At 38.9% G+C, this 27,168-nt stretch overlaps 1 protein-coding gene across 6 annotated transcripts in view; it reads right to left on the bottom strand.

Annotated features, from left to right (window-relative positions):
- The window catches only part of PCDH9 (protocadherin 9), a 731,424-nt gene that overhangs the window by 253,863 nt on the left and 450,393 nt on the right, over positions 1–27,168 (bottom strand). For 2 of the 6 annotated variants that reach the window (XM_009943164.2, XM_075422763.1), the window contains one exon: positions 6,149–6,224. The exons of 2 other annotated variants lie outside the window; for them this stretch is intronic. In XM_009943164.2, coding sequence (XP_009941466.2) covers positions 6,149–6,224 — 76 coding nt within the window. Of the gene's footprint in view, positions 1–6,148; positions 6,351–27,168 lie in introns of all 6 variants that reach the window. 2 more of the 6 variants (XM_075422754.1, XM_075422746.1) reach the window with 1 other exon arrangement.

The following is a 27,168-nucleotide window of genomic DNA, read 5'->3' on the forward strand; positions in this document are numbered from 1 at the left end:
ATACTACAAGGAACTAACCAATTTCTTACACATCCTAGACAACCAGAGGACCATGTCTAAACTATGGACACTGAATATCCAGTTTATCAAGTTGATTCAGTTGAAGTCAGTAAGCATCGGAATACTGTTTCCTCTGTCACTGAAGATCACCAACTCAAGGTATCGTTCTGAAATGTATGCTGTAGATACATGCAGAAGATACATACTTTCTATAAGTTATTGGCTAAGATTTCTGACCTGTATTATGGAGGAGGATGTACTAGCCAAAACAGTCCCTTGGGCCTCAAATATCAATACACTTCTGGAAGTCAAAGTCAAAGACTAGTGACAGAGGGCTCTACAGTCTCACAGACAAGAGCTAGACACAGAAGACAAATGCTTTCAGACTGGGAAGACAGTATCCACTTTAACACTTTGGTGGGTTAACCTTGGCTGGCTGCCATGTGTCTCCAAGCTCTCCCTCTCCTCAGCAAGATGGGAAAAAAAATAAGATGCAAAAGCTCATGGGTTGAGATCAGGACAGGAAGATCACTCACCAATTACCGTCACCAGCAGAACTGATGCAGTCTGGGGAAGATTAATTTAATTTACCGCCAATTAAAAACAGAATAGTATTGTGAGAAACAAAAAACCCAAACCCAAAACCAGCTTCCCTCCACCTATTCCTTCTCCCAGGCTCAACTTCACTCCTTTCCGTACTCTCATGCCTCCTCCTCCCCCAGCCTCACCTCTGAGCAGTGCAGGGGATGGGGAATGGGAGTTGCAGTCTGTTGATAACACTCTGCCTCTGACACTCCTGCCTCACCACACTGTTCCTCTGGCCCAACATAGGGTCCCTTCCAAGGGATACAGTCCTTCACAAACTGCTCTAGCATGGGTCCTTTCACGGGTTACAGCCCTTCATGAACAGACTGCTCTAACGTGGTCTCCCACAGGCTGCAGTTCCTGCCAGAAAACCTGCTCTTGCGTGGGCTCCTGATGGACTGCAGCTTCCTTCAGGGTATATCTACCTGCTGTAGTGTGGGGTCCTCCATGGGCTGTAGGGAACACCACAGTCTTCTCCAGGGGCTGCAGGAGAATCTCTTCTTTCTGCTCCACTTCCTTCTTCACTGAGCTTGGCATCTGCAGGGTTGCTTCTTTCACATTTTTCTTACTCCTCTCTCCCAGTTGCTGTTCAGCTTTGGGCAGAAGCGGGTCTGGTTTGGGGCCAGTGGGAACTGGCTCTGTGTAACACGCGGGCAGATGCTGGTCTTTTCTCATAGAAGCACCTCCTGCAGCTATGCCCACCCCCCTCCTCTCCCCCACCTTGCCATGTAAAGCCAGTACAAACATCGAAAGAAATAAATCAATAAATCACTGGACTATATTGAAATACAGGTTTAATTTAAGAAATCTTATGTGAAATTCTATGCACTGTGCTATGACAGAGGTTTGACTAGATAATGGTAATGCTTTAAAACTTAAAAAAATCTATGAATCTGCAGTAGATTCAGGCTTACTGTGATAAGAAGAAAAGCCTTTTGAGAAGATAACTCTTGGTGATAGGAGAAAATAACTCTTAGCAGTTCCTTAAATCAGTCTTTTGTTTTCATCTGCACCACCGATGAAAGCATCTGTTGTTTTAAACTGTCCTAAGTATCAGCAGCGATAGCAGTCCTGGGCACCAGCTTTTGCCAGATGTGCAACCCTCCCTTGCCTTGAATCCTCTAACCCTTCTAGATTTTTCTTACAAGACTGAATACTCCCTGTGCTCTATCTAGTCTTTTCAGGTCACTGCTGAGGATCTGTAATTGCTCATCTTGGATGGCAGCAGTGGCTAGAAAGTTCAGACACATTAGGTGTCCATCTTAAGAGAAGCGACGGGACAAGTTCCCCTCTCACTGCCTGTGGAATGGCTATGCCATTCTGATTTACACTCCAATTAGCTGTGGTGTATGGGGAAAAGAGTAGAAGAACAGGATGAGACGTAGCGCAGAGGCTTTTCTAAACCAAGACAATTTTAAAATCCTCACTGTAATGAGGCAGCAAAGAGATGTAAAGAGGTAGCAACACCTTTTATGCCTCTCAGTTTTTATTCATCTCTTTAAAGAAATAAGTGCATGGGCTAAGATTGAATTCAGACTTCAGACTATTTTAAAGCTCTTCAGTAGGCTAATTCTCCAACTTGACTCCAGTTTTTCTTACTCCTACTTGCCTGTAGCTAAATGTGACAGTGTTAGATTCTGTGTGAGGTATGAACTTGTGTTTAATGAAATGGAAGAAATGGCTCAAAGGCAAATGCTCTTATTTTAGTTCACATAGAATCCCATTTTATGAAAACACAAGAGTAACTACGGACAGTGATTTATCTGGAGCTAAAGCATTAACAGAGTAACATTTCTTCTTACACCTGAAGATGTTCAGCTATGGACTCCAATATTGCCAAATATGACAAGAAACTTTTGAGGCAGCAGAATGAAAGACAGCATTAAGCAGAGGGTATGCCCACAAGGTTAAACCATCATCACCCACTGGGTATAATGATAATGACACTGTAAAACCAAAGCTCTTTGCATGAAAGGCTTAGCTTCTCCACATGGGACCCTATCATATGACGAAGTGTAATACAAGACAGTCTTGCCATTACTCTGAACTTCAATCATAATTAAACCAGTGCCACAGAGATATTCCTACTTATTACAGGAATTATAGTATGATTTAATACCCCTTATATCACTTGACTAAACCGTGGTAGTATTAGGTTCATTAAAATGTGGGAACTCAGGTATTTATCAGTCACACTTATCCATACAATTTTTAATGTACTGGAAACAAAAAAGCTATGCACAAACAGTAATATAAGTAGAAAGCATTATAAAATTACCTCCAAGAACGTGGAACTGCTTTGCAATTTGGTATTAATAACTTAAGGCATAATAGAATTCTCTACTTAATTTGAAGGTCATCTTTTTCACTTAGTAAAAAGGATGACCTTCAAAACAGTGTTCTTCTCACAATTTTTCTACAGCTCCCTGCTTCTATAAAGCTATTACTTTGTGTTATGTAACATATATTGATACTACTTATTAATGAGGTGTAGAAATTAGTCAAGCATTTACTTAGCTTCATAAACATATATCAGAAGACATAAATATTATATTTCTGTCTGGTTTTAAACCATTGGAATTATTGCATAGATTCATCCACAGTGTATAGCAGGATTTCTCCCCAGAGCAGTTCTACCACTTCACTAAATATATGCTATTCCTCTTTATCTCTTTGAAGAAAAATGAATCACATCCACAGCTTGCAGCTATCGAAACGTGATTTATCAAGCGTTTTCATGAAAGTACATTATTCCCCTTCTTTACACTAGGAGGCACATTTTTCCTTCATACACTTCTGTCGCACATCCCTGCCACATGAAATCCTTAGATACGTTAACAATTCCAATCTAAATTTAAGTCCCTGACAACCTTTACAAAATCACAGTGAAAGAAAGAATTCTTCACTAATAAGGTTCGGGGGGTTTTTATGACAAGGAAAACCACACTTATAGTAATAAAAAATAGCATTCTGCACCTGACTGCTGGCAAACAAAAACATAGTTTTCTTTCAACTGATTACTGAAGAAATAGTTCACTTTAAAATACACAACAACTGACGATAAATAAGATGGTTGTGTTAAACGTGCACCTCCTGATAGACACATTAAAACCATTAAAAGTGGGATTTTTGATAATAAGAGAGGCTACAAAGTCATACCAGTAAATACAATTTTACAGTGACATGTTTTTTTTTTTAGATCCTAAGGAAACTTTATGTTTGCTAAATTCTTGCCCGATACACTAAAAGGTAAAGAACTGCAATATAGCTAGAAATTCAGTTTAGAATTTTCAAAGAATACAATGTTGAAATGAAACTAAAACAGTTATTTTAACCATGAACATATGTAAATACCCACAAAGTAATTTTGCACAATCAACAGATAGCATTTTCTCTTCTGAAAATTGCCACAGGATCTTCAGTAACCATAAACTGCTTTAAACTACATTTCATATGTCATCCAAAAACGTGTGCCTCCAATAACTTTTGACATAATGCCTAGGCACTAATTTGATACTGAATAAGATATAAAAGCCAAATTCATCTAATGGCAGCATCACTCCCTTCCTGTCTTGTGTTTTCTTAGGATGATCTCTGTCACAGTAATGACCACAGCATTCCCTTCTTAGTCTGTGAGATTTGATGAGATACAGAATGCACTATTTCAATGTCTGTCGTCATTCAGTCTCATAAAAGGTGAAAAACCTACACTTCGGCACTTCATTAATCATCAGTACAGCTTGAAGATCAGATTTTCATAAATTTGGCATGAGTTTAGCAATGCCAAGGCTAAACCAGGTGTAACCCCAGACATGGAAACTTTTCTTACAGCTTTTCACTTATTCACTCTGGATAATCTTCTATTAGTCTGCGTATTAGGGATGAACAGATCATCGTGATTAATATACCACGTTTGCACAATGTGCTTGACATAAAACATCTCAAAACATTTTAAAAAAATTGGTATAAAGTTTACTAAGCCCATTTTTCCTAACTCTTCTGGAGGATTTTTATGTCACATTTTGAAGAGGTGTGCGATTCAGAGTTGAAGCCAATGTGACAGTGCCAACACACATTTCTGCCTTAAAACTCCTCTCTGATCTTGTTAAATCTTTCACAGGTCTCACACGTGGCCAGAGAATTAACAGGATAATTCCACTTAAGCTCTTCACTTGCTTAAGCAGACATACATTCTTGCTCCAGAATCATTCCATTCGTAGTTGCTATTCTTTTACAGTTCTTTGTATTTCTACAGATTTAGGGTTTAAGATCATAGTTACCACAACATTTCCATTTTGGTGAAGGAAATAAAATAAAGAAAATAAAATGCAGGTGTCCTATCCATAAAAGAAAGGAAAGCAAAAGGAGAAAAAGGAATAGGAAACCAGAATACAGCTCTGACACGGTAAAGCTTCGTAGAGTTTCACCCAACTTGTCTTCTCAGTCGTCCCTTAAAAAGTATGATAAAAATGTTTCTAAGGTCAGTGTTCCACAGTTCACTTTCTCATCTGCCATGATTTAAATGTCATAACTGAGATCCAGCTCTGCCCAAATAAAAGCATGGACGTTAATATTGTTCATCAGCTACCAAGGCCACCTCCTCTCCTGGTTTGTACAGGCCCAATGGCAATTTAATCATCTATACAAATGGGAGAAATGCCAAAGGGAGAAACTAATTCTTATTTTTATACTCTTGGGATGCAAGAGAACTCAAGTTCAATTACCTTGCAAGAGCACAGATAAGACTTTTAACCTTTGTCTCCACATTCTAGACAGAAAACAAGAGGCTTAAGAGCATTGTTACTGCCCCCTCCCAGCTTTCAGTATGTCCGAATCTCCACATTCCAATGTCAAAATACTAGTCATGGTACTGGTTAAGACCTCACTTCATGTTTTAGTATTGTCACAAAACCACCACAATAATGTAAACTTATTACAAAGAAGGAATGAAAAAGAAAGGCAGGAATTCCCAAACAAGATGAACTGCACATAATATTGGTGCATATCTGACAGTCCCAAAAAGCAGAACATCATGCCGTTCCAATCTAGCAAGGAAATCTTCCGTTTCTTGCTGTTAGAAGGGGGAGTTGCAGGTGTGTTACAGAAAGTTGGATTCTTTAAATTTTTCAGTGCTTCACTGATTTACTGTTTCCTATGGTAGTCTAGCAGTGCAACTTCCATGTCCTTGCTCTTTAAATTTATATTTAGAATGACTTGCCTAAAACAAAGTCCAACGCTCAATAGTAACAGCACTGCAAACACCAAGAAAAGCTTGCTACCTTGTAAAACTTCCTTTTTCCCAGCTGTTCTCACTTAGTGTGCAATTTGTAAGGAACTATTTTTTTTCTCACTGGATATATTTTTGTTTCTACAGTCAAATTACAACATGAGGCACTTCAGGCAAACTACATTATTTCCTGTCAAGTGTTATGAGCTAACTCGAGAAGATATTCATGCATGTGCATAAAAACATCTCTACAGCAGCAAAGCTTAAAGGGGTGAAAAAGAAAGTAACTGAGTTAGCAGAGCAACTCAGATCAGCAGAGCGCTGACTGTGACTCACCCGAGTTGGGGTCGGAGTTGCCGTCAGCTTCAGTCCTCTTGTCCGGTGAAGCCTGGTCATAGAATTCGTCCTGCGGCTGAACCAGAGGGAGAGGGTGTGAGATCAGGGTTCCACCACCCACCGGCTCGTGGTCTCCCAGACCACTGTCACTGCAGCTTTCCTGGGAGCCATCGGGGAGGTGAAATGTAACACGACGCTGGGACTACAAAGAAGAGCACAGGACACTCTGGTTAGTGCTCTTCTTTTCTGTTCTCCTGACTTGTTACTTTTTTAGTTTTGACACATAAACAGCTTCCTGGCAATGCTTATGAGGCAATTGTAATTATCATCTTGTTTGCTTGTTGTTTTGTTTTCTTTTTCTTGCTTTTAGAGAAACCCAGGGAAGATGACAGGAAGGAGAACCAAATTTCAAAGGTCTGCACATGCTCATCTGTGAAGTAAGCTTCTCATAAGAAAGTGATCAGTAGGCAGTTCGGTGTATTCCTCATAATTTAAAAAGCAAGGTCTATAAAAAATCTCTCTCTGAAGCAGAAACCATTGCAAACTATGCTATGAAAAGCAAACGATATCAGAAAATGTAATATGTATATATTCCTGAGGTTAAAAATTGTATTATCACGTTCATTCTGGGAAAAAAAGTCCACTAAGTTAAAAAAAAACAATAAAAATGGCTGTCATTTTCCAGGAACAGAAGGATATATAAATACACATCTATAAATATATTTAACTTATTAGGATTGATAGTATATCTGTGAAATCACAGTGGTCAGCAAATGATTACAGAATGCAATGACAGAATAAACAATTATCACTCTGAAATAAAAATAAACAGTGCATACTTTGTTCAAAACAGCACAGTGAATGAGAGCCAGCATTACAAATTTTCCTGAACTTCTTAAAGAAAACCCCACCAGTTGCCTCAAAAGAAAAAAATAAAACCTGCAGTGTACACTCAGTTTAGTTAACCGTTATTGATTTTGAACATCTCTCATCTGGAGAAATAACTCAACTTTGTGAATTGTGGCCACAGAATGATACAGTGATACCCCTGGAGCTCCAGAGCCAAGAGCACTGCTGCGAATTGTTTTGCAACTGCGGCTGTGGGATTCATGAAAGGAATATTACAGGTCTTCATGGATCAAAACACTGCATCTTTGAAGCATCAGAAACAACTAGTTCAAGAGCATCTCAAGAGAGTGGTTAAATTAAGTTAAGCATATCTTCCCACTAAAATCAGTCTCAGCAGCAGAGAGACCGAGTGATCTGGTTAGACAGAGTAGTTTAGAATAAAGAAGAGATTCACAAAATTTGCCTTAAGCTTAATAGGTTTTTAGTGGTTACTTTCATATCAATATCAGCCACGTGAAAATTATGGGTTATGTCTAAGCAAATCATTCAAGATTTCTACAGAGTCAGTAGAGAAAGAAGCATCAGGAAGATACTACAACAGGTATCTTCCACTAGTTGCCAATTTTTAAGTGGTTAAAATCAGGTGTCCCGTATCCATCCCAAATCCAAGTAAGTTTTCCTGAACTTAAAAGGAAAAAGATGAAGCCCTGGCTCTCCTTTTTTTGCCCTGTCTTTTTTTCACACTTCTTTTTTTTTTTTTTTTTTTTTAATGAGGAAAACCTCAAGTTGAAAGTACTAACTGTATGTTTGCTTATTAAAAACTATTTGTTAATGGTAATTACTGCCATTTTACATGATGATCAATATCCTCTACCAGGTTTCTTTTTATTCATCTCCCTTGGGTGGACACAGATAGTTGATTAAGTCAATTTTGGATTACTGTGTAAATCAGTATAGAAATAAATGTAATACTATTTGCTCTTGGCTGTGATTTTATAATTAGCACTTTGCTTTTAAGTTCCTTTCCTAGCTTTAGGATTAGAATCCAGCTGTAGCAAAACCAAACAGATCCTCTGAGCCTCTGAGTTGTATTTGTTTACACCAACAGAGGAACTAACTCTCTACACTATCACTATGTGAACTATTACTTCACACTTTGTTACTTTTTCTTACAACTTTTTCATTGTAGAATTGCTACCCTGAACATTTTTTTTGGAATTGCTAGCAGGCTCTTTCCCTTCAATATGAACAAAACAGAAATATAGCTAAGTACACAGCTTAAAATCTCTTCCTGCATTTATTTTCAGTAACCCAAATTTAGAGATCTGTTTTTCCAAAGTAAGAATTTATGTCGCTAGTAGAATCAGTAAGAGGAACAGGAAAAGGAGATTACTTTCATTTTTTTAAACTAAAAGACTTATGAGAAAATATGAATGACTGAGAAAATAAATCCTTACAGTAAGAGAGGAGATGAAAATTTCCATTTAAGATTCTGCAAAATAATTAAATGCCTGCAATTAATAAACCTTCCAGGTAAACAGAAAAATACATCATTACAAAAATGTCCAGTTTCACGAGTTCCATAGTAAAAATACTGATCTTAGGTAAAAAAAGCCCGTCATACTAGTCACAATCTGCTCTGACTCTATACTGACAGGCAACCAGTCAGCCAGTAAAATGACACAGGCCTAACACTAATACTGGCAACTTCTTAGCTGACAGTGCTATAAATTTTTAAATCCTTACTTTAAACGATAAGAAAAAAATATATCAGCTTGGCTTGCTGAGCCTCTCACTGAGGAGCCCACAAATCACAAAGGATTATAAAAAAATCTGAAGGTCACGTAAACAGTGATCCAGTTCCATAGATGATGAACGGACAGCATGCAGTCTGTCAAGAAATTTCAGACTAAGCCATGCCACCAAAACAATGAGGGTATAAAGCCTTTCACAATGAGAAACTCAAAGCAAAAGCTTAAGATTAGGTATATCATATTAATTGCAAGGGAAGACTGTCACTAAACCTGCTGGGAGCTTACGAGAGTGTTAAGTGATGCGGTATGTGGCCACATCCTCCAGCTGCCCTGGTCCAGGACCCTCCTGCCCAGCCACTGGAGCTCAGCCCCGTGCCTGGGGACCCAGTGTCTCTGGCCAGGCTGAGGGATGCATCTGCTGCTTTCTCCTGTGTGTGAGCAAAGCTGCTGCAGTGCTGAGACTGAGCATGTATCCCAGACACACACGCGGAGACACACATAGGGGACACCGACATGACCTTGGCTGTGGCTACGCAGACAGACACAGACAAGGCATTGCCCCCAGCAGCACCCACGTTGGGGGCTTACACCAGACACAGGCACAGACAGACACGTCCCCTCCTCCCCTTGGGCTGGCAGAAGCAGAAGCTCACCGGTGCATCACACATGCCACTCTCTCCGGGTTCACAAGCACACGCACGTTTGTGGATCCTCCGAGCATTGTCATGGCCCCTCTGCCTGCCCGGCACCCCTGCCTGGATCCTGGCCCCCCTTACCCACCCCATGGGTCCCCGACTCGCCGGCTGGTGCAGCTGGGTGCTCGCTGCACACACACGTGGCACTCGTCCTACAGGCACACCACTCTCATGGGTCCCCCTGAATACCAGCACAGACCCTCCGCCCGCCTGATATCCCTGCCTGGACCTGGGTCACCCTACTCCCTGGCTGGTCCAGATTGGAGTCTGCCAGTGAGTCCACACACACACCCCACGCGTGCCCATTTTGGGGCAGGGGCAGACACTTGCACCCAGCAGCCAACCTGCGACACACGGGCTGACCCCCTCACTCCCACACTGAATTTCTATCCTCTGCAGTAGTACCAGTGACTCTTCTTTCAGAAGCAAATCTTACAGTGTGCTCAGACTATGTTTGTATTTATCTACTCGCTCGTGCAACCAAATGCAGCTTTGAATCCTTTTTACCTAAAGACAGAATCAAGTTATTCTGAGTAATGAGGTTTACAGTTGGTACAACACTGGGACTGATGATAACAAGTAATTACACTTTTAATTATGCTACAACATATACAGGATTATATACAGCATGAGGTAGGGTTATGGTTCAGGTCCAGAACATTTGGCCAAAATTCAGATCTAAAATCTGTGACATATTCAATCATTAACCAGCATTTGGGGGACAGGGATGGGAACCAGGGTGAGTGGGGGAAGAAATACAGGGTTTCTTCTGGTCCAGAAAAACATGCCGTCTTTATTTTTAATCAGGAAATATCACATCACTGTTAAGTGAAATCCAAAACTGAAAGGAAAATTCAGTCGAAACAGTATGATTTTAACCCACGTCAAAGTAATTTCATTATATAATTCAGAACAAATTGACTCAATGGGTTTTTGAATCTGGGCTGAGTTTAAAAATTGAGAAAACAATTGGTATCAGTTACACAGAGTCATTCTTTTTTTAATCACCTATTGCAGCAGATTCTATAAAGCTCATCCAGGTGAAGCATGACTTCACACCCACAAGAGATAAAGAGAAGAATTAATTCTGTATCTTAGATGGTGATAAAGGATGGCAAACTCTGGTGCTGACAAAAAGACAGTTCAAGCGTAATAGGAACATTTTTTGTTTCTATTTTCAGACCGGGTGGTCAGCCGGCTTATACATTTTTTAATTATAGTAACAAACAATATTATATCAAATCAACCACACATGAAACTGGTCTAGCTGCTTCTCTCCTGCTACAACAGAAACAAATACATGCCTATCAGTTTCTGACAATCTTAAACTGTGGAATTACTGGCTATGAGTAATAGCTGTGGTACTTGAAAATGCCAGTAAAAATATCAGCAAGATCTCTTGGGTGAAGGTGAAGGATGGATGGTTGAGAATGGGGATATTCCTAATCTTATTGATCAAGGACAGAAAAGTAGAACCTGTGCTTGACATAGCATATTACTTTTTTCTTCATTACAATATTTTATTTGGAGATACTGAAAACATTAAAAAAATATATTTTAGTCGCATCTTATCATTTTCCCTTCCTCATACTCGTCTGTCCTATTTTTCTCATTTCTGTTGTCGTGATATGAGGAATTCAGTGGCATCCAGTGACAGGAGAGGTAATAATGGGCACAAACTGAAACACAGGAGGTTCTGAACATCAGGAAACACTTTTTCACTGTGAGGGTGACTGAGCACTGGCATAAGCGGTCCACGGAGGTTGTGGAGTCTCCCTCCCTGGAGATACTCAAAAGCCATCCAGATACGGTCCTGGACAATCGGCTCTAAGTGTCCATGCTTGAGTAGGGGGGTTGGACCTGATGGCCTCCAGAGGTCCCTTCCAACGTTAACCATTCTGTGATTATGTGATTCTGTGAATTCTAATTGACAATAAAACAAAATCTAGAAATATCTGTAGCAGTTTCATAATTTTCCAGTGCTGAAAATGTAATGTTGTACTGAAGCACTTCATTTCTGATAATCCTAGCTGTATAAAAAGTATTCTGACACTAGAATTTGCAATTTCATTCCATACAAATCTATTGCTTTGGAAAGTGACATAGAGCATTAGAGATACAATCCTGAAATCCTTACTTAAGCAAAAGAATTGGTAGGAATTGTACCTCAGCATGGATTTCTAGAAAAAGTGGGCCAATACACTCCACTGAGACTCAGCTTTTTGCTGCCACCTTTTTTTCCCAGAAACCTTCATACACAGGCAGAAAGTGGGCAGTAAACGGTGTAAGTTTTGTTGATCTGAGTGCTGAAAGTCTGAAGTAGAGGAAGGACCATGCCATGTCATATTGAGTGTTTGAAAAGTCCTATGGCAGATGAGTTACGAGCTGTGTTAGAAACAAAACTTTAACGTAGGAAGTACAAACACTAGCTTCCAACACTGTTCATTGCTTTCTATTGTACTCTAGCTTCTAAAATGCATTTTACTTCCAATTATGTGCTTGAATCAAAGAGCAAGTTATAGAAATCAGCATTAAAAGGAACTTTTGCATGATGAGATTGTTTTATTCTGAAAACCAGACTTTCAAGCTTTGTACAACTACTGTATTGTTTTTGCTAATCAGGGATCCAAGAAATAATTGTACTATTGTTCCATTGCTGAATGTCTCACAGGGACAGATTTGGCTACAGATCCTACCCATTGTTATAAAACAAGCTATAATTAAAAAAACATTTCTACACTGGGTTGTTGCAAATAGAACCTGCTGAATTTTAACCAACTGAGCTGGCTTCTGAGTTTACAATTCAGGTGCTTCAAATAAAATGTCCTCTTTTTCACTCAATGTAGTTGCAAATTAAGAGCCTTCATTTCTGTCTTTTATTTTGCAGACAGGCAGAAGTCACCAAAACATCCGATTCACAGCAAGTCAAATTAAGCTTTACAGAGTGGGCCATATGTTTGCATATCAGAATATATATTCAAGTATGACACATCTTCAATTGTTATTAAGATCTTTTACTTCAGATATGGAAATCTTGTATCAACAAAAACTCCCTTTCATTTCTAACTATTATGCCATACTTTGTGTTAAGATGACAAAGGAGTATTATGAAGGAAAAACAAAGACAAAGAAAACATTCTAGGAATATTTTCCTTATGGAAAGATTGTTGATATGGAGGCTTAAAAGTGAAACTTGAAAAAGAAATTTACCTTTATGGAAAATAAACAGAAGAATCTATACATGACTTACTTTACTGAAACTTCAACCCCACTTATGAATAAAGAAGTTGGAGAAAAAATGTATTAAAATGAAATCAAGTGTAAACAGTAGACAAATACACTAAAAAGATTGTAAAGTTATGGGGATAAAGAAGGTATTGTTTGTGCACAAGTTTAAAGAAATGTTGTAAGGACACAACAAAAAATTATGCTTCATTAGAGGTCCTCTGTGGAAGACATCTGATAAGGTTTGTTCCTCTCGGGATCAAAACAAGGACTCCTGGTTCATGTACTAAAACATGGACTTAATTTTTTTTTATGATATCAAGCCTGTAAATAGAAGAAGACAAGTCACAAAACCCAGACTAATAACAGTTTCAGAGGGGAACAGAAAAGCTGTGCTGGACACCACAAGCTTTAAAATATAGTTTTTACAGACGATAGTTTAATCCCTTCTTTTCTCATAAGGTAAACCACATTTTTCTCCTAAATTCCTACACTGGAAGCACAAACAGTGCACCTTTTAATGCAGCAAAAGTGTGATCTGTGATAAGCGGATTCTTTTTCAACTAAAATACAACAGGAAACTTATGCATAAAATATCTTTTTGTATTTGCACCACAGAAAGAATTGGCAAGGTCTTTGAATAAGCATATTGTTGCTGTATTAGTTTGTTTTATAAATAAATAATGTTTTGTTTCATATTTTTTCAGTTCTGATTGACTTAATGAAAGCCCCCTCAAATCTACAGTCTACCTTCTCCATTCCAGATTGGAAAGACGACTGAAAATCCAGTTCTAGACAGTGACCTTTGAACGTGTGTAGTTCTACTGTATCTCGCAGGAAGGGCACAAAGTGCCTCAAACAGGGCTTCCTGTAATTCAGCGCAGTGATCCCTTGTACACAGCTTCTTCCTTTGTGTTTCACTCAAGCTTACAAAAGAATATGAATCTGAGATAAACTCATACTGCTTTCTTGGTAAAAGCTACCATTGCTTCTTCCAGATAATCTAGGCTCATCTCTGTGTTATGTACAAATTGTGCAGTAGATCCCTGCAATTTGCTAAGAGAAATAGAGATTTTTTTCCTTGGCTACATCTAAACTAAACTCGCTCGTGCAGTCCCCATGGCAGTCCTTATTCAAGGATCCCACTTGCATCACATGTTAATCCATTCTCCATGCCCATCTTGATATCTTACCCACAGAACCAAGATAATGCAGATAGATAAGTTTTCCATCAATCTTTCAGGCTAAACCAAGAACGAAAAAAGAAAAAGCAATTGATACTGCATCTTCATGCTACGTCTTCATACCATGCCACCCACATAAATAGCTGGAGTGGTTAGGTATTTACTTATTTTTCCCCCCTGAGGTAACAATGTTGATATTGATTTCAGAATATAAATTGTTGTTATACCAGGCAATGATTTTATTTCTTCTGCTCAATTTTGCAGTACTAAAATTTCATACAAATCCGTAAATTACACTGTAATATATTAAAAGGAAGCATAATCACCTGTTGTATCTGTCTTACTGCTTAGGCTGCAGAGAACTGGCCTTTTCTTTAGGGCGAAAATACTATCAGTAACAGTCTGCCCAGAGACTGGGGAGGAAACGATTGCGTGATGGTTCCAAGCACATTTAAACATGGGGAACAAACAGTCTCTCTGGTTGGGGGTCATTTTATTTTTGCAGAGACAGTGAATGAAGAAAGACCTGCAGTCAATCCTGTGGTTTCAGTCATCTCTTCAGGTAGTATCACTTTCTTCCTCTGTTTATGTAGTGGTGTTTCTTCATTTTATTTCATGAAATTATAGTGTTTGTGCCATAAATTCTTCCTGGGGTTTGTTGGATTTTTTTTTTTTTTGTAATTTGACACTCTAAAGATTGACAAACCTTCAACTAAAGACACTAAATACGGGACTATCATACGTTTTAAGTTTTGCCTTCTTAATATCCACTTAAAATGCAAATACTCCTTTTCCTAATAAGCATTGCTGTTTATCTGCAATCATGACTACTGCAAGGTAAATTTGACCTAACAGAAAAGCTGAGTGTTACAATTTCACCTAGTCTAAATCAGGGTATTACCTTGTTCAGCTCAGGAGTCTGCTAAATACTAACAAATCTTCAACATTTTCAGTCTTAGTCCCCATCCTCCTGAATTAATTGTCTGAGACTCAAAAAATAATTTACAAGCCTACAATTATGCAAATTAATATTTCAGATACATGGTAAAGCAAGTGGGGGGCAGAGATGGAAACTGCTGTACACAATAATAACCAGGTGTTCTACCAGTAGACAACTAATCTAATGTTCAGAAACATTATTCACCCAAATGGCTAGATGTTAGTAAATCATGGTTTTCTGTGTTTACTACACGTTTCTACACGTTTACCAGAAACTCTGTGGAAAATAACCCTGAGAAAGGATTCATTAAAAAAATGTCTTTTTGAGATGTCTGTACTCAGCCATTGACTATAGATAACTAAGTAAACCTAGGACATATATTAGAAGACTTAAGACAGATTAGTCCCTTTGACAACTTATTTATTATACTCCTTCACAGCAGAGAGACATGAAATTCAGAATTTTCAAATTTAAATGCCCAAAGTTAATCTACCAGTAAGAAAAGGTAGCTCTTGCATTATGTTCATAACTATCTAGAAATCCAACTTCAGATATTCATCACTTGAACTTTCAGCTGCCATTATTTAGGATACAAGAACCTGGTGAAACAGATCTCGCCAACAAAAAGATATTGCACTGACTGTGAACTGCCTTATCTGTTGCTCTGGCATATTTTACAGGAGCTTATTTGTATTACAGCATGCAAAGACACTCACATATAAAAAATTTAGTTGTAACAGAATTATATTTTATGTGATCTTTAGTAATTTAAAGACTTCAGTGATCTTCAATGTATTTGTTTATTTTGATTATGGTGATGAGCTCCTCTTAGCAAGACAGATAATGTACATTACAAGTGCACTCAATTGAAGAAGTATTGAAGAAGCACTGTACCAATTAGAACAACAACGAGCGTAACTTCTCTACATTCTCAGAAGTTTCAGTTTCACATTAGTAAAAGTATGTGTCATCAATAATGTATATGAACTACTAAAATGTAGAAACAGCTGTTGCTGAAATTTTACAAGTTTAATTATAATAATAAATTTGCCCTGATTTACATTCTGTGAAACTCATCTGGCTTTGGTAATGTGAATAGGATGATAAAATTTCTGGGACTTTATTTTAACTATAAATTACATTTTAAAATGTGATAAAAAACAACTGAGAATATTTCGCATCTGAGGAATGTGCATTGTCTGGAGGCTGCTTATAAAAGGAACCCTATTATTGTCTTCTATGAATGACATAAGATAATGAAAATATTGACGGCTATATTTGAAATTGTATTTATGATGTTAACATAAAATTTGTTTATAGTATTTAAAGAGTTGTAGAAGTATTCCATCAACTAAGGTTTTGTATTGTCTTGAGTAAACTGATACATGCAGTATCATTGATACCGCATCTTATTGTTGAAACTGTATTATGCAAGTACTGTGTATTTATGCTTTCATCACGGTTAGTCACTATAGCAGATATGCAGACTTATGCAGTACCAGGAATCAGGAAACCTTCCAGTGATCTTCAGGAGAAAGAAAGATGTGCTAAAAAGCCTTTACTATTCTGTTTCATTAGCATTCTTTAGTATGCCATATAACCTTGGAAATCAATCAGGCCACAGCTCTTGTGTAAGGGTAGCAATCTTTGGTCTGGGTGATGCAGCCCTCACTCTGTATTATAACTAACCTCAGGAACTGAATACTTGATTTTTAATTGTGTGTATAAGAGGAGGAAAAACATGCTTCAAAATCCACAGATTTAGCAGCAACTGACCAGCTGTCCACTAGGAAGTTTTGTGTCATAGAGCTTTAAAGGTAGTCAGATTAACACTGTTTTAAAAGAAAAAAAACTAAAATAAAAAAAACCCCAACATTTGAAACCCTTTAAGCAATCACCCTGTAAAACAACCAGTGCTCATAGTAACATCATGATATTAATTTTCACTTTTACTAATGTGAGTTTGAGGAAATGCAGTTAAGATCATATTTCTCCTCATTAAAGTAAGGATTAAAATATGCCGAAAAACCATGAATTCTCATAAAGATACTAAGAATATCCTGTATTATCATGGGGGCAGGAGGAGGGCTAGGAAAGAGGCTCCCGATTTAGGGATGCTGTAGGGAGAATAGTACATTAGAACGTTGCCTCCTGAACTAGTAGTACTAGTGTGTGTAACAGGTATCTGTCACTGACAGCTCACTGGGTTACGATTAATTCTGAGTCATCAGTCATGTCTTCTTCTACAAGCACAGAAAGAAGAAGCAGCAGCAGCATTGCCCTTTGAGGATAAGACCTTTTACATACTATGATTCTAGAAAGCAGCTGTACATCTGTTAACACAGTGGATACTATAGCTGTCGCATTAGATAAATGGATCCACACTGGAAAAGCTGAAAGTGGACATGATTGTCAAGGATAATATGGTTATGCTGGTGTCACCTGGGAAAAATGCAACTTCTATAATCTTTAAATTTTGAAACTATTAGTATTCTCTCAATCGATTGCACACACTGTAAGTTAATTAAAACAACCCTGTTAAAACATATCTGCATCTCTGCTAGAAAAGAAACTAGACAATAACATATTTGAACCATAAAAACCTAGGTTTTATTACTTGGGACAGGAAATGCTTTGCTAAGAGCAGATTTCTAACTTTATTTTGTGGTGGTTTTTTTTTTTTTTCTTATTTGAACTCCCAAAGCACTGGAGTTTTCATTTTTTATATGCAAACATGTGCTATAGAAAAAAAAAAAATCCCCAGCTTTTCACTTATGATTCTTCATAGAACAATACATATTACAACAAATACTGACTACTAATTGTTTTTCCACCACATATAACACATACATACATCTGCCCGGTAATATCTTATGATGTGAAAGCTTGTAAAATGAAATCCACAGAGAATGTTAGGACTTTCAGTGGTTGAATGGGCTCTTTTGTTTTGATAATGGGTCTTTCATTCCTGTGCCATGTTGACTATTGAAGAAATCTCTACTACATGAAATTCTAGTACCAAGTAAGATGCAAAATATAGAGGAAGCATATTAAAGTGTTTCCACACAGAGATTTCTAAAAAAAAATATAAAAGATGCTTCAGCAGCTTAGTCAGTAAGGAAGCTAACATCTCATTTATTAACAAACAAGATGAAAAACAGAATGATGAAAAAATAAGGCCTTTTTGCATGGAAATCAGCCACACAGAGAAGACATTGCTACTACTGTACTATCAAAAAATCAGGTACTCTCACAGGTATCTTACTGTGAGAGTAACTAGATAGAAATGCATTTTCTGCTGGCCTCAAGTAGAAGTCAAATGAGAGCTGACACGAACCACTATTATCAGACTTCATCCATTTTTCAGTGTTTTCCACAAAATACATACGGCATGCTTTTGACTCATTAAAAGTTATAGGGAAAACAAGAACTCTGACTATCTGGACAGTTTTAGAAAATGCTGCCAATGCCATGGTTCCCCTTGGATATTCCCTTGACAGTCCCTGTTCATGGTCACCAGTCCCTGGTGTTGATGATCTAACCCAATTTGAGCCAACTAAGTTTAATGTCAGGAAAATGAACTCACACTGGTGAATTTCTTTCTTTCTTTCTTTCTTTCTTTCTTTCTTTCTTTCTTTCTTTCTTTCTTTGGTCTAAAAGAATAACTTTGCAGGTCTTTGGTTACATCAACTGATGCTAATAACCATTTAAGTCTGCTTAGCTTCTAATGGGAACAGATTCACTAAGTCACATATTCAAAATTACAGACCTTCATACGCTCCTGGCCTGTGACTTCTCCAACATTATCTGTCTACAAAACTGGAGAAAGCAGGACATTGAACTTTTACTGTGGACACAAACCATTTAATGGTGTGTGGATATTTTTTCAAATTTACATACTAGCAAGTTTCTCATTTCACCGAATTTGTTGGATGCCATCACCTTTGACCCAAGTGTTTAAAACTGATTTGACTTACTTGTGCACTTTGCATCTATAGCACACAACCATGTCTACTAATACACGTAGCCAAAGACTGCTGACTTTTGAGCCCTACATTTACTAACATTTTGAGGGTAATTTACATGTATTTTGTGAATGCTAGCTGTTCATTAGGCAAACTGACAAGCACAAACCTCTGTTTCATATTTTATTTTTTTGCAAAAAAATTAATTCAAATAAAAGCATGAAAAAGAGGCACAAAGGAATGAAACTGCACCCCAGAAAAATATTGTAAAGGTATATACATATGCCCTCTGTGTCTCTGTATTCCAGAGAATATTAAAAAAAAGAAGTTCAAAGATGTTGTATCCAAACCTAAACCAATGGTTTATGAGTATTGCTGTTATGTCACGATACATTCTACATTACATTACTGGCTATCTACAGAAGAGACAGGACACATTTCTGAATGAGAATTCAGCATTAGAACAGTTATTAAATAAATTATATCTATTTATGAGCAAATTTGACTGAGTTGCATTATTGTTTTAATATCAATTTCTCACATAGTAGTAGATCAGGATCCTTTCTGATCTGTACTGTGACAGATAGAAGAAAATGCATGGTGGTACTTTGAGATTTAAGGTGTTATCAGAGTATAGAATACATCACAAAGCTCAGTGTCTTTGGAAACCACTTATCTCACTCTCCACAGGTTGACAAGACATGTAAAGAATGCATCCAAACCCCCTGGTTTGATCTTTATTGTTGACAGATCACAGATATGGAAGTCTGAGCTATTTCTATAGGAACTGCAAGAAGGGTGATAACTAGTCAAACATGGTAGATAACTATGCCCACTTCATCAAGAATCTGAAAATGGAAATTTTGTTTTAGAGAGAATGAGCAGAGGAAAAAGATGTCATTATTACATCACAGTTACTAATAATATACAAAAAAAGCAATGAAATTAGCAGACAAAACAACTTCAAGGCTGAGAAAATTATCTGAAATGAAGACTTTAATACTTCTTCGCAGAATTTTGAATATTGTTTACAGAAGGAATAACCATGGGCCTAACCTAGAACTTAGTTAATTCACTGGAAAGTATCTCACTGATATTAATGCAATTAGGATTGATCTAGCAGCATCTTCATGAGCCCTAACTCTAATGAAATGTCAAGTTTTTCTAGTCATCTAACAGCCAATGTTCTGAATGTTTATGACTTTACCAATGTTTTTGATCTAAATTACATTACTCAGAGATATCATCTTTTGTACTGAAGACACTCATCATACATAATCTACTTTGTAGTGTTGGATTTTCTTTTCCAGGGTGTGCTCATCAGTGTTCTTTGGATATAAAAATTTAAATCTGATTATGGCTTTTTAAACAAGCTTTAAGCATATTAAATAATCAGGTTTGAGTTTAAGGGTTTTGTGTGTCAGTGTTTTGTGCGTGTGTGCAAATTCCAGTGCTTGAACTTCTTAGAATTAAATAAATGCATATTCTTTGAACAGCTTATCTTTCTAATTTCTAAATGGAGATCAAATTCTTACGTGCAATTAATTAACTATATATGAAGCATGCCCTCAACTTCTGAAGCTATCTCAAAGGGGAAAAAGGATTCTTGGCCACGAGTTGTCGGGGCTCACTGAGAGGACTTTAAACTAGGTTCGAAGGGGGAAGGGGACATCGCCCTGCTCACTAGGGATGAGCCCAGGCTTGGCATGCCAGGGTCAGGGGTGAGATTGACAGCACAGCTCAAGTGTATCTATACCAACACACGTAGCATGGGCAATAAACAGGAGGAGCTGGAAGCCATTATACAGCAGGATGGCTACGACTTGGTTGCCATCACAGAAATGTGGTGGTACAGCTCGCATGACTGGCGTGCTGTCATGGATGGCTACAGACTCTTTAGGAAAGACAGACCAACAAGGAGAGGTGGTGGGGTTGCTCTATATATGAGGAAGCAACTGGAATGCATTGAGCTTGGCCTGGGGGCAAATGAGGAACGAGTTGAGAGCTTGTGGGTTAGAATTAAGGGACAGGCTCACATAGGTGACATTACAGTGGGTGTGTACTACAGGCCACCTGACCAGGAGGAGGAGGTTGATGAGGCCTTCTATAGGCAGCTGCAAGCAGCCTCACAGTCACAGGCCCTGGTTCTCATGGGGGACTTCAACCACCCTGACATCAGCTGGGAAGACCATACAGCTAGGCAGGCGCAATCCAGGAGGTTCCTACAGAGCATCGATGATAACTTTCTGATGCAAGTGGTGGAGGAACCAACAAGGAAAGGCACTCTGCTGGACCTTGTATTAACAAACAAGGAGGGACTGGTGGAGGATGTGAAGGTCGGAGGTAGACTCGGCTGCAGTGACCATGAAATGGTCGAGTTCAGGATCCTGCGTGGAGGAAGCAGGGCGATAAACAGGATCAAAACCTTGGACCTCAGGAGGGCTGACTTTTCCCTCTTCAAGGAGTTACTGGGAGGAATCCTGTGGGCCAGGGCTCTCTAAGGCAGGGGGATCCAAGAGTGCTGGTCGCTTTTTAAATGACACTTCCTCCATGCTCAGGGGCGGTGCATCCCCCTAAGAAAGAAATGGAGCAAAGGAGGCAGGAGACCTGCATGATTAAACAAGGAGCTTCTAGCGGAGGTCAGGTGGAAGAGAAAGGTCCATGGAATGTGGAAAGAGGGGCAGGCCACTTGGGAAGAGTACAGAAACGTGGTGAGAACATGCAAGGATGCGACGAGGAAGGCCAAAGCTCACCTGGAATTGAAGCTGGCAAGGGATGTCAGAAACAACAACAAGGGCTTCTTCAACTACATCAGCAGCAAAAGGAAGGCTAGGGACAATGTGGGGATGCTGCTGAATGAGGCGGGTGTCCTGGTGACGGAGGATGCTGAGAAGGCAGAGCTACTGAATGCCTTCTTTGCTTCAGTCTTCAGTGCCAAGGCAGGCCCTCAGAAACCCCAGGCCCCGGAGGTAAGAGAAGAAGCCTACAGAGAGGACGACTTTCCCTTGGTCAAGGAGGACTGTGTGAGGGATCGCTTAAGCGATCTGGACATCCACAAATCCATGGGCCCCGATGGAATGCACCCACGAGTGCTGAGGGTGCTGGCGGATGTCATTGCTGAGCCACTCTCCATCATCTTTGAGAGGTCCTGGAGGACAGGAGAGGTGCCCGAGGACTGGAGAAAGGCCAATGTCACTCCAATCTTCAAAAAGGGCAAGAAGGAGGACCCAGGGAACTACAGGCCGGTCAGCCTCACCTCCATCCCGGGAAAGGTGATGGAGCAGCTTATCCTGGAGGCCATCATGAAGCAAGTGGAGGAAAAGAAGGTTATCAGGAGTAGTCAGCATGGATTCACCAAGGGGAAATCATGCCTGACCAATCTAATAGCTTTCTACGATGACATGACTGGCTGGGTAGACGAAGGGAGAGCCGTGGATTTTGTCTACCTAGACTTCAGCAAGGCTTTTGACACAGTCTCCCTTATCATTCGCCTAGGGAAGCTCGGAAAGTATGGACTGGATGAGTGGCCGGTGAAGTGGATTGAGAACTGGCTGAATGGCAGAACTCAGAGGGTTGTCGTCAGCGGCGCTGAGTCTAGTTGGAGGCTGGTAACAAGTGGTGTCCCTCAGGGGTCAGTACTGGGCTGAGCCTTGTTTAACTTCTTCATCAATGACCTGGATGAAGAGTTAGAATGTACCCTCAGAAAGTTTGCTGATGACACCAAAATGGGAGGTGTGGTGGATACACCAGAAGGCTGTGCTGCCATTCAGCGAGACCGGGACAGGCTGGAAAGTTGGGCAGAGAGGAACCTGGTGAGGTTCAACCTGGGGAGGAACAACCCCATGCATCAGTACAGGCTTGGGGTGGACTTGCTGGAGAGCAGCTCTGCGGAGAGGGACCTGGGCGTCCTGCTGGATGACAGGTTAACCATGAGCCAGCAGTGTGCCCAGGCTGCCAAGAAGGCCAACGGCATCCTGGGATGCATTAGGAAGAGTGTGGCCAGCAGGACGAGGGAGGTTCTCCTTCCCCTCTACACTGCCCTAGTGAGGTCTCATCTGGAGTACTCTGTCCAGTTCTGGGCTCCCCAGTTCAAGAAAGATGAAGAGTTACTGGAGAGAGTCCAGCGGAGGGCTACAAGGATGGTAAGGGGACTGGAACATCTCTCTTACGAGGGGATGCTGAGGGAGCTGGGCTTGTTCAGTCTTGAAGAAGAGAATGCTGCGAGGGGACCTAATATATACTTACAAATATCTGAAGGGTGGGTGTCAGGAGATGGGGCCAAGATCTTTTCAGTAGTGCCCAGTGACAGGACAAGGGGCCATGGGCACAAACTGAACCATAGGAAGTTCCGTCTGAACATGAGGAAGAATTTCTTCCCTCTGAGGGTGACAGAGAACTGGAACAGGCTGCCCAGGGAGGTGGTGGAGTCTCCTTCTCTGGAGATATTCAAGACCCGCCTGGACAAGGTCCTGTGCAGCCTGCTGTAGGTGACCCTGCTTCGGCAGGAGGGTTGGACTAGATGACCCACAGAGGTCCCTTCCAACCCCTAACATTCTGCAATTCTATGATTCTGTGATAACAAAATAGCCAAAAAAAGCCTAATGAGAAATTATGCTGCAGTCAAAGCGAGATCGACATTTTGGTGTGAAATGACAGGCATGTTTCATTAAAGGCCAAATTTTGCAGTTATCCTTCAGAAGGTAATGGAAGCCTTCCACTGCAGCAAGGTTTGTGGATTTTACCGACAGGTAATCATTGAATTAATACTTCCACTATGCAAAGACAGAATGGGCAAACTACTAAAGTGTCAAGCATGCACCACGTTTGGCCAGACCAGTCCTCATGTATATGTAGGTTATAGAATAGTTACAAAAGTCCCACTTGGCACTGATGTATTTCCTTTGCTCCTTAAAACAGCACACACTTTGCACTAATGCAGAGTGACAACAGCTGTAACCATGCAGATTACTGATTTTGGTATCAGGCATTTCTCTAGAAGATATCCTGGAACTAGGGAATAAAGTAGGTAAGACTACATTTGGATAAGTCCTTATCACAAAATTATCTTTTTCCTTGGGAATCGTCATAGATTTTATTACAACTAGTATTCTTGAAAGGAATACAATCATAATGATTAAATAATTCATTCCGCATCTCATGAAAACAAGAATCTAAAACATGTATATATAACAGATTAGAAAAATGCCTTGTGTGCACTGTGAAAAAGGCTAGAGGGTATGGGCTTTTGCTCCATAGAGGCAAGGTTATTTATCGTTATTTCTTAGGAAAACGCACAGTTCAAAATCTCTAGAATGACAACTAGAAACCCTCTGGATAATATATTTTGAATAGCAGTCCTAATAACAACAGTAAAAGTAACAAAAATAATCCAACATGAAATTATACATAGTTAACTTCATAATGAGGAAGCCAAATGTTTCCCACACTAGGAAAAAATTGATGTGGTACATGCCTTGGGTTGACAGATGGAAGGAAAAGAAAGACAGATGCGCTCTAATTTCTTGATTTTTTTTCTTTTGTCTTTTTTTTGTTTGTTTGTTTTCTGTGAGATGACTATAAGGCATAGGTGAAACTGCTTATTCAATAACACTGGCTACAGATATTCACCAGATCAATAATGCCCAATATCCTTTAGGACTTTGCCCACCTGTATCATCTCAAATGGTATTCAGTAACAAGCAAAAGGACTAACAGCTGGCACTTCCCTTAGAAATGGCAAAATACCAATCAGGTCCAGTGTGTTCAGCCCTTGTAGAGGGACCATATGGAATGCTAGCCTGAATCTTAACAATTAAAATCAGAGGCCAGGTCAGACAAGTAACATCTTAAAGAATTCATGATACTGGGTTTCTAAGCTAAACTGAAAATGACAGAGAAGCCAACATGTGAAAGAATATAAGTAGTCATTCTCACCCAGGGGATGGAGGATGATCATGTGGTTAAAGTACAGGACACGGAGCTCGAAGACTGACTGTGACAGATTTCATGCGTAATAAAATGTGAGTCACTGTAATCAACTGAAAGTTTCCCATTTCATTCAGAATCAGATACCTGGGGTCTATCTTCCAGGTACCGAGAACCTCCTGACAGTGGCCAGCTGCTGTCAGCTGGCAGTGATGTGAAACAGTCAACATTTTTGTTTATTGATAAGTGGGAAAGATGGTGCCTTTTTTCAGCAAGGCATGATGCTTACAAAAGCTAACATGATATTTGCAAACAAATTTGAGATGCTCAGATGGCAAACACTATCCAGAGATAGAAATATTTTATTATTTTATAATTTGAGGTAGAAGAAATAAGTTTATAATTTCCATTTATTTGATTGTAAAAGGCCTAAGACCTAGCAGAGGAAGGATGGAAAATGGAAGAGTGACATTGTGAGAAGTAATGCTCAAATAACAGAGGAAAGAATGTTGTTCCCTCCAAAATTTACAGTCTGAAGATTGGATGAAGTAAAGACAACAAGAGAACCATGGGGAAATAACAACGGCAGAAGTAACAGCTCCGTATGATTACTATGGTTAGCTATGTGCCCTGCTTGATGGATCTAAATCATTATGCTCTCTGGTTGCTTCTAGAGATATATTTCCCTTTTAAAAAAAAAATAGATTCTTTTTCATGCTGTGATTTCTAAAACAATAACAAGTAGAAATGACATTTATTTCTCCCAACTTTAGACATTTCCTTGTAAAATCCAGTAGTCATCTACCTGCAAAGAGCTAGGACATCTTTGGGAAAATAAACATATGAAGACCCATTGTCAAGTAATGGTGAGAACAGGATGTTCTGCATAAATGCTTCTATTAAATGGTTGTGAAAATACCTAAATGTAACTTTTCTAATAATTACAGGGGTTGTTTTAATCTTAGAAGAGGTTATTAGTCTGTAATACCACTCACCCTCACTGTGTTTTCAGGTTATTCTTTATTACCACATTAAAGACATTTTTAACTAAGATTTCTTCAAACATACAAAAATCATTACTAGAATGATATGATACCATACATAAGTAGTCCAAATGAAACCATGCAACTCTTCATTTCTGGAAAATTACGAATATTTATACATGCTACATGATATGGATATTTATCTATGATAATATTCAAAGATTGTGTATATAAATAATGGTGTGAAACTCCTCCAAACCAGCAACTCAAAAACTTCTTTATTCAATCCTGCTTTCTGTCTAGACTTAAATATGATAAATATTTGCGTTGTGCCAGCCTCCAGAATAAATACTTCAAACAGCACCAATGACAATTTTTACTGGTATCTAGCACAAAGACTCTCTACGTTTACATGTGATTGTGTTTAATTTCATACTGAGATGATTAATCAGAGTAAATGTCTTTATTTTCTGCTGTTTTAACTTCAAGAAATGATCTCTTCTGGTTTTATCCTATTATAAGGATCGTTACAAAAATGGGAAATAATTAACACTGGGTTTAATGTGTGAATGCCATAGAGCTGAAGTAATTGCACTCAAGGTCTGCTAACTTTTTAATCAGGCATTTGGTTGCAAGCTGCTCATGCTTGATTCTAAGAGAACTAGCAAAATCTAGGCAGCAAAAGCAGGTGTGCCAAAAAAGCAGATATGTTGGCAAAATCAATGAAAGTGTCTAGAGGGTAAAAGAAGCAGAAACTAATGGAAAACTCTTCTTAAAAGACTTTTGCTTGGGATCCAGTCATAACTGAGTGAAATTAATTGAGGCAAATGAGCATAGAGAGAGTTTTCTGACCAAAATAATTAAGAAATATGAACAGCAAAACCACAAAAGCTCAGCTTGGAGAAGACTTGCCAGTCAGAATCTTAGTGAGCAGAATTAATTAGATTGGGGAGTTGAATTTTTCACATGTATTTTGCTAAATAAATAAATAAGAAATACCATGAGAGGTTTCTGGAATTACAATTAGAACACTTACTATTCTCAGCATTTATGCTTTGTTTTGGAGAAAAGAACAGATCCATTTTCATTTCCATTTATTACAAATATATTTTTACTTTCTTTAATAAATCTATTATCCATGATTAAGAGCGTTCTGAATTCAAAAGTGCTTACACAACATAACACCGGGTACACTTATAAATTATATGTGTTGATACAGACTATGACCGTACACACACATCTATAGAATCACAATCATGTCAAAGAAGCAAGTGTATCCACTTGCAAGAATATAATCTAAATGAAAGTTGTATGCCTACATAACTTTTTAAGTTTAAAAAACCGTCCCTGTTTCATGCACAGTACTACAACAGTAAACTTTCAGGATTGCCATCCAGGAAAATTTGACTAGGTTTACATGTTTGCATACCATCCTCGAGGTTTGTGGGTTGGTTTTTTGTCTATCAGTATCTTTAACTAAAACACCTACGTACCTAATTT

Source organism: Opisthocomus hoazin, chromosome 1, assembly GCF_030867145.1.
Source record: "Opisthocomus hoazin isolate bOpiHoa1 chromosome 1, bOpiHoa1.hap1, whole genome shotgun sequence".
NCBI lineage: Eukaryota > Metazoa > Chordata > Aves > Opisthocomiformes > Opisthocomidae > Opisthocomus > Opisthocomus hoazin.